Source organism: Malania oleifera, chromosome 1, assembly GCF_029873635.1.
Source record: "Malania oleifera isolate guangnan ecotype guangnan chromosome 1, ASM2987363v1, whole genome shotgun sequence".
Classification (NCBI taxonomy): domain Eukaryota; kingdom Viridiplantae; phylum Streptophyta; class Magnoliopsida; order Santalales; family Ximeniaceae; genus Malania; species Malania oleifera.
The window spans coordinates 68,598,463-68,607,107 of NC_080417.1; the positions used below are offsets into that span (position 1 = coordinate 68,598,463).

At 33.8% G+C, this 8,645-nt stretch overlaps 1 protein-coding gene across 1 annotated transcript in view; it reads left to right on the forward strand.

The window, feature by feature from the left end:
* LOC131165521 (uncharacterized) overlaps positions 1-8,370 on the forward strand; it is a 45,693-nt gene extending 37,323 nt beyond the window's left edge. Inside the window, exons 6-8 of the mRNA XM_058123415.1 lie at positions 6,584-6,893; positions 7,053-7,107; positions 8,068-8,370. Coding sequence (XP_057979398.1) covers positions 6,584-6,893; positions 7,053-7,107; positions 8,068-8,142 — 440 coding nt within the window. The 3' untranslated portion in view covers positions 8,143-8,370. The remainder of the gene's footprint in view (positions 1-6,583; positions 6,894-7,052; positions 7,108-8,067) is intronic.
* The last annotated feature ends 275 nt before the right edge of the window (positions 8,371-8,645 follow it).

An 8,645-nucleotide genomic window follows, 5' to 3' on the forward strand; every position in this document is an offset into this window, starting at 1 on the left:
TGAGCTTGGGCGAGGTGAGTTTAGGACTATGTATCTATACACCAATAAGTCTTATGGGGAACTGTTTGCTTGCAAATCAATATCAGAGAAGAAGCTAAGAATTGCACCTCTCTTCAAGGATGTGAAAACAGAAGCATGGATGATCTGATGGCCGAAGTGGGTCAACTCAAGAGGAAAACAATCAAATCTTCATGAACACCCATGTAACCACGCAAGCTTTACCTAAAGATTGAGGCAGAGAACTTTGTTATGAGAGCTCATATGGTAAAGCTGAGCCAGAGGTTGTGGTCATTGGACAAAGTTGCTAGCCTCTTGAATGCAAGCGGTGGCCTGTTCGAAACAGAGGATGTTTAGATGAAGATCTTTGTCGAAGGTTGCTTCCTAGACCTATGGACTAATTTTTCTGCGTACCTGATGAATCAGCCCCTATTGGCTTCCGTAGACATGTTCAAGTGCTGATCTCAAATCTCAAAATTTGTTTTGGTCAATCGATGGGTTGGTTGGGTTTTTGGATGCTGTTTGTGTGTGAATTGGAGTTTCTATTGAGTGAATATGTTGAGATGGTACATGATAAACCTAAATGGCTAATTAGGAGGAGCACGCCTTGCACACCCCCATGCAAAGTTTTCACCGGCAGTTTCGTTCAATAAGCTTGCCAATTAGTTTAGCTAATCCTTTTTTTTTTATTTATTTATTCGACTCAATTGGATGCCTTAAACGTAAAGAGAAAAAGGGACTGACCTTTAAAAGAAAATAAGAAACTTTGAAAAAGAATTTGGTTCATTAAAATGATTGAACTGTGTTTAGGGTTCTAAATCACATAGGGGTTTGGTGTCTTGTTGGTTGAAGATCTAATTACTAGCTTATGGCATTATGTTTCGTATCGTGATTGATGCTATCTTGACATGAATACTCTCTTCTTGGATGCTCTTTCTGTGTAATGCTTTATTTTAGTGAGAAAGAATCAATATAATTTTACTTGGGTATGTAATTGTTGTATTTTGCACTTGAAATTTTAAATAATGCTCTCTTCTTGCCTGATTAGTATTTGGTAGAGTCCATTTGATGGAGAATGTCACTATGAGGTAGTCACCTCCAGCTTCTAAATATTTCAACTCGGCTAATGATATGATGATAAGGGAGATCTCACCGTATGGTGACCTCTTCCTTCTCAACCCTAGGCGGGGACAAGTGTTCTCCTTTAAGCCCAAATAGGTGAATGGAAGCTAGCGCTTGCACCACAGGATTGAGATTCTAAGGGGAAATGTGGAATTCCTTCTCCAAAACATCCTTTCTTTCATAGATTCAAATTGTTACTTTTTTGGGCCGATAATGAATCTAGAAAGTTTTCAAATATCTTCTTTGTTTTTGTCAAACCTCTCTCCTCAAAGATAAACTTCTTTTTTTTTTTTTTTTTTTTCAAAAATCAAATCTCTCTCATAATAATAGATTGCCCAATCAAAGAGGCTCGGTCATTAAAACCCTAATTAGCAATCAAGAGATTTTCAAATTTTCCATTGAAGTGTTAACTCCAATTAGTCCTTAAAACCCTAATTGACAATTAAAGGATTTTAAAATCTCTTATTAAAGGGTTGACCCCGTCATTAAAATCCTAATTAGCAATCAACGATTTTCAAATCTTCGATTAAATTGTTGACTCCAACCAGTCATTAAAATCCTAATTGACAATCAATGATTTTCAAATCCCTCATTAATTAGTTGACTCAATCAACCATTAAGACCTTAATTGAAAATTAGGATATTTTCAAATCTCCCATTTAAAGGTTGACGTGATCAACCATTGAAATCCTGATTGACAATTAATGATTTTCAAATCCCATTAAAAGTTGACTCAATAAATCATTAAAACCTTGATTGACAATCAGGAGATTTTCAAATCTCCCATTTAAGGGTTGACCTCAGTCATTAAAACCTTGATTATCAGTCAGAAATTTTTAAACCTTCATCAATGATCGACTTCAATCACATTTAAACCTCGATTTCTAATTAAGAGGTTTCTCAAATTCATTAATAATTGATTGACTTCAACCCTCCATTAAAACCTGATATTAATCAAAAGGTTTTCAACCCTGTTAGCATTGAACTTCTTAACTTCAATAATGGGATTGGGACCACAATCTCCATTAATTCAAATCTCAGTCAATATATACATCGCATCCAACCCCTCATTGAAGAAAGATATTTTGATCTTGACTTTTCCCCAAATCTTAATTTTCAAATGAAAGGGTCATCTTCAAATTTACTTATGACAATCATACAAAACCTTTTTCCATCATTTCTTCTTTTTACTTTATAACCGACCCCACCTAATGGGATTTAAGGCTTAGTTTTGTTGTTGTTGTTGTCTTCTTTTTACTTTACGTTTTTAAAATTTTAGGTTATTTGAGGTCAAACTCCCCTTTTCAAACAAGAGCATGTCAGGGTTTTCAACTTCATTGTTTGAAATCTTGGACAATGAATTTCATTGAATGATCCAAAAAGGGAACTTTCCTTATTTTCTTTTCTTTATTCACAGTTAGGACAAATGCACAATAGGGTGCTGGTTGGCTAATTTCCTTTAGAATGGTTAGTTTACCACCTTCCCTATGCACAAATGTATTCTTGAACCTTTATTCTCTATATCATAAACCTTATAGGTTTTTTTCCTTTGTTTTTCCTAAACAATAAATAAATGTGGCAACTCTGTATTTTTGATCTTTGCATTTTTTCAGTGTCTTATCCACCCCTATTTAACTTTCTTGTTTACAAGTATCGCTATGCTACAACTCCCATTTGTCGGCACACCCTAGGACCAAAATCCGGTGTCGGCAGCTTGAAGTTAAAGAGTTCAATGCTAACGGGGTTGAAAATCTCCTAACTGACATTCAGTCTTAATGGAGGGTTGAAAATCTCCTAACTAACATCCAATTTTAATGGAGGGTTGAAAATCTCCTAACTAACGTCCAATTTTAATGGAGGGTTGAAAATCTCTTGATTGACATTTGGTCTTAATGGAGGTTGAAGTCAATCAATTATTAATGAATTTGAAAAATCTCTCAATTGACAATCAGGGTTTAAATGTGATAGTCAATCATTAATGAAGGTTCAAAAATCTCTTGATGACAATTAATGATTTTCAAATCCCATTAAAGAGTCGACTCAAAAATCCATTAAAGAGTTGACTCAATAGCTCATTGAAGGTTTGATTGTCAATCAGGAGATTTTTAAACCTTCATCAGTAATTGACTTCAACCCCATTTAAACCCTGATTGCCAATTAAAAGACTTTTCAAATTCATTAATAATTGATTGACTGAAACCCTCCATTAAGACCGAATGTCAGTCAAGAGATTTTCAACCTTATCAGCATTGAACTCTCTAACTTCAATCATGAGACTAAGACTGCAATTTCCATTAATTCAAAACTCAATCAATACTCCCATGCACCTCATCTTGCTTTTGATTGAAATAAGATATTTTTATGTTGACTCCCTCCAATCTTAATTCTTCAAATGAAAGGGCCATCTTTGAATTTACTCATGGCAATTAATCAAAACTTTTCCTCTTTTACTTTATGTTTTCCAAATTTAGGATTATCTGAGGCCAACCCCTTTTTTCCAACAAGAGCATATCAAGGTTTTCTACCCTAATGTTTGGGCTCTTGGACAGTGATACTTCACTAAATGGTTCGAAAGGGAACCTTCTTTCTTTTCCTTTCCTTATTTTTAGTTAGGACCAAGGTCTTAAATTTCGATTTTGACTCAAATTTCGAAGCTCCAAAAGTATAGAAATTTCGACGGAAGTTTCGATTTCAATTTGAAAAAATAACAGATATTAGTAGTAAAGCATAGAATTCTTTGTGAAACTTTAGAAATGGTTAACAAACATAATAATATAAGTTTTAGGATTAATATATTACAAATTAAATACATCTATGTTTTGTATGAGGTGGAAAAGTTGTAAAATAGTATGTGTGTCAAGCATATTTGTGAGATAATGTATATTAAGCATATTCAGTTAATTCAAATGAAATACATAAATCATTTAAATATTATTTATTATACAAATAATGATAATTTAGACATAAATGGTAAAATAAAATGTTACTCTATGTTTATTTTTTCATATAATTTCAAAAGCACTTGTAATAATCTTTTTATTCGATAAAATAAATAAAATAAATTAAGATAGAAATTTCACTTCACTCCTAAATTTCTCATTTGAATTTTGACGAAATTTCATCGTATAGTTAAAATTGTGACAAGTTTCGCTAAAATTTTGAGGTTTCGAAAAATGTTGGATTATTCGTTGAGATTTTGATGTAAATTATGCAAGGCGTAAATCGACTGTCATTTTGATTTCGAGGGTGACGGAGAGCGGAAATTTTGACAGAAATTTTGACAATTTCGTGGAAACTTAAGACCATGGTTAGGACACACATAGTAGAAACCGTTCTTTGAATGCGCGTTGGTAGGGTGCTAGTTGGCTAATTCCCTTTAGAACAGTTCGTCTACTACCTTTCGTACGCATAAATGTGCTCCCGAACCCTTATTCTCTGTGTCGTCGACTTCATAGGGTTTTTTTCCTTTGTTTTCCCTAATAAATAAATAAATAAATAAAGGTGATGACCCCGCCCTCTTAATCTTTTTACTTTCTCAGAGTCTATCCTTTCTTGTTTAACTTTCTTGTTTGGAGGATTGCCATGCTACTTCCATTCGTTAGCACATTTGATGGATCGGAATCCAATATCGATAGCTTGGCGACTCCGCTGGGGACACTTGGGGAAAACAAAGGAAAAAACCTTATGAGGTCTACGATGTAGAGAATAAGGGTTCAAGAGTAGATTTGTGCGTAGGGAAGGTGGTATACTAACCATTCTAAGGGGAATTGGCCAACAAGCACCCTACTAACATCCATTCAAGAACACTTACTTTTGTTTGTGTGTGTCCTAACCGTGAATAAAGAAAAGAAAAGATAAGAAAAGAAGGTAAGTTCCACTTTTGAATCATTCAATGAAACTCGCTATCCAAGAGCCCAAATAGTAGGGTTGAAAATCCTAACCTGCTCTTGTTTGAAAAAGGGAGTTTGACCTTTGATAGCCTAAGATAAAGTAAACAAGAGAAATGATGGGAAAAAAAAAAAAATGGTTTTGTTTGATTTCCATGAGTAAATTCAAAGATGACCTTTAATCAAGGGCTGGATGAGATGTATGGGATCATTGACTAAGTTTTGAATTAATAGAGATCATGGTCCCAATCCCATGATTGAAGTTTGAGAGGTCAATGCTAAAAGGGTTGAATCTCCTTACTGATGTAAAGTTTTAATGAATAATTGAAGTCAATAAATTATTAATGAATTCGAAAAACCTCTTAATTGACAATCGGGGTTTAAATGTGATTGAAGTCAATCATTGGTGAAGGTTTAAAAATTTCTTAACTGACAATCAGGGCTTTAATGATTGTGGCCAACCCTTACATGAGAGATTTTAAAATCTCCCATTTAAAAGTTGACTCAATCATCCACCAAAATCCTAATTGACAATCAATTATTTTTAAATCTCAAGCATCTTCTTGTAGTTCTAGCTTTGACTGAGCTTTTGCTCTAGTTTTGTCATCATTTGCTGGCAGTGGCACAACTACATTATCAAGTTGGGAGTTTGGAATTAAAATTATTGAAGAGTATTTTTTTCCCCTAAGCTGTTGAACACAATATAGAAGTGAGTCTTGTTTCATAAAGAAAATGTTTCTTTCATTATTGGTTTTTTGGGCCACCGTATTGAGATGTCCAATATCTAAGAGTACAAATGCTTGTGTTATTTCAAAAAAGAAGCTTTTGTGATCCTTTTATACAATAATTTAATCTAACTTAGGCTGAATAATGTCATTTCTAGTGATTATAATGAAAATAACGAGGAAAAATAAAAGAAGTCGTAAAATAAATTTTGAAGGATCTCTGAAAAAACTAGTGTCATCAAAATTTTCCTTAGATTGGGTGTAGTTGTTTGTATTTTGAATTAGAGAATTATATGATCTTTCTATTTTTGACTGAAAATTAGTTGAAGTTTGTGATCCAACAACTGATTTTTGTTTTTGAGGCTGGGGGAGGGAGCGAGAAAGATGATTCAAGCCAATGAAGTTTGGTAAAGTTTTTTCACCGTAACATTTCAAAACTGGAACATAAAATTCATTGTGCAATGATAAAGAATATGCATTTCTAAGGCAGGCCTTGTAGAACTGTGTATCAATCGGGGCTTTCTTGATTTGATGAAATTTAATTTCTGCTCTCTGTTAATGCCATATTGATTATTAACTTTATTTATCTTGTTATTAAAGAATGCATACAGTTCTAGTGGGCCTGGTAAAACTATGAAAATATCGGTTAAAAGCTTTCTTGGTTTGCTGAGACGTAAATTTCTGCTCTTGCTATACCAATCTTGCACTGGGAAATTTCTGTCAAAGCTTTTTAGTATAAAAAATAAAATATAAAAAACGTCATATCATATTGTATCATATGGCAGGTGCATGCATTTTAGTTTATGAATGCTATCTTGCATGCCTATATTTATAAATTCCTTACAAGTTCAGGACAGTTAAGAAGGGAGAGTATCTTTGAAGACTTCGATGATCATTCTGAGACCGTCTTCCAATCAACATTTGGGAGTAGACGCTTTACTTGGTCTTTCTATTCATCTGAGGAGCCTTTTTTCCAAAGTTCAACGACTGGATTTGAGAGGAGGGAGGAATCATACTCGAAAAAAAGCAGGCATAAAGAATGGGAGACTTCGAGTGAGAATGAGTCTTATGATGAACCATGTACTGTGGGCTCATTTTCAGATAGAAGTATACTTGGTCTGCCTCCTAAAGGTCCTTTAAAAGTTGAGGATATCAAAAAGGCGTAAGTGCTTCTATGCCTCAACGTACCTGTGGATGTACATTATATATATATAGGCAGCAAAAATTTTTCTATCATTTTCCTCTTTCAACCTTTTCTTTTGATGGACTACATGCTGCCAACTTGCCAGATGACCTTTATATTATTTTTGTCTGTTTGCAGTTTCCGCTTATCAGCTTTAAAGTGGCATCCTGATAAGCATCAAGGGACTTCACAGGTTAGTTTGAAGATTTTTTAAACCCATTAAAATTGCTTAATTTTCTTTGGTTACTATTGAAAAGTACAGTAATCTTATAATTTTGTTGACCATATTATCCTGCAACTTTTGAGCCACAACCCATCCTTCAGATTGCTGTCAAATGAGGAATCCAGACTAACATGTCAGCTGATTCCAGCCAACTATTTACCCATTGCAGAATCTCCTTTTTCATTTGGTCAATGTGGAATGTTGCTTGTAGAATGTTAGGATTAATGCTGGCTGCCGGTCAATGACCAAATCTGATTGAAAATATTTTCTTTAGACCATTGATGCACATGCACCACACAAACTCATCCCCCAGGCTCAAGTTCAATAATTCAATTCCAAAACAAAACCAATCCTAATTTTTTTACACCCTTATAAATAGAGAATACTATCCTAAAATCAAGAAGGCCTACTTGCTTAAAACAAATAAATGAAAAAATAAATTAGGAGGCATAGGACTTCTGGACTAGTCTCCTTCATGAGGTGTTATCACTTCCGGTTTGCCTCGGGTCATGAAGAAGTCATCTACCAAGCATATATTTAACTTGGAGCAAGGTCAAATTGTCCCAAGTCTGAAATGTAATTTTGGTCAATTCAAAGTTGGAATGGAGGTTTTTTTGGGTTCTTGTTTTGTTTGACCAAAATTGGAATGGAGGTTTTTTTGGGTTCTTGTTTTGTTTTCTCAGCAACCTGGACAGAATGTTAAATCATGTTTTAAACAGAATTTGAGCAATTAATTTGATGGACCTATAGCCTTATAAGAGTTGAAGAAGGGCCCACATCATTGTATGGCTGTTTTTGTTGGACTATATTTGTACTCTTTATTTTTTATGGGAAATCATTTCAGCATTTTATTCGACCTTGTTATAATTCTAGGTTTGTGATTGTGCTATCACTTTTGAGGTTCTTATATGTCATTCCGCATTCATGCAGGCTATGGCTGAAGAGAAGTTCAAACTTTGCGTTGATGCATACAAATCACTCTGCAATGCTCTCTCAACTGTTTGATCGTTAGGGTTTTTATCCAAGTACAAATAGCTTTCCAGTAGGTTTACCTTTTTGGAGTCATGCTAGAATAAGAGGATAGGTTTAGAGTTAAATTTATTTTGTAAATGTATTTATATTTTGTCATAACTTAGTGCAAAATATGTCACTTGTAGTCAACATGCTTGTCATTCGAATTTTACCTGCATAGCATTATTACTAATAAAAGAACAGGTTGGTATTCTAATGAAATTTTTTTTTGACATTTTTATTTTATTTACAGAACATTATGTTAGCTCTGGTACAATCAATCAAATGCACAACAATATAGAAAATGTAAGCTCAGTGATGTGATTTTGTGCAAGTAACACTCAACAAGATATTATCACTAATATGCTCAAGAGTGTTCTAATCAAGCTATTTCGTTAAAACAGTAAATATTAAATCTCAATAATAATTCAGAGTTTCAAAGATGCTAATCAGATAATTAAACTATCTCAAAAGATTTCCTTCAATGAAATGAGCAC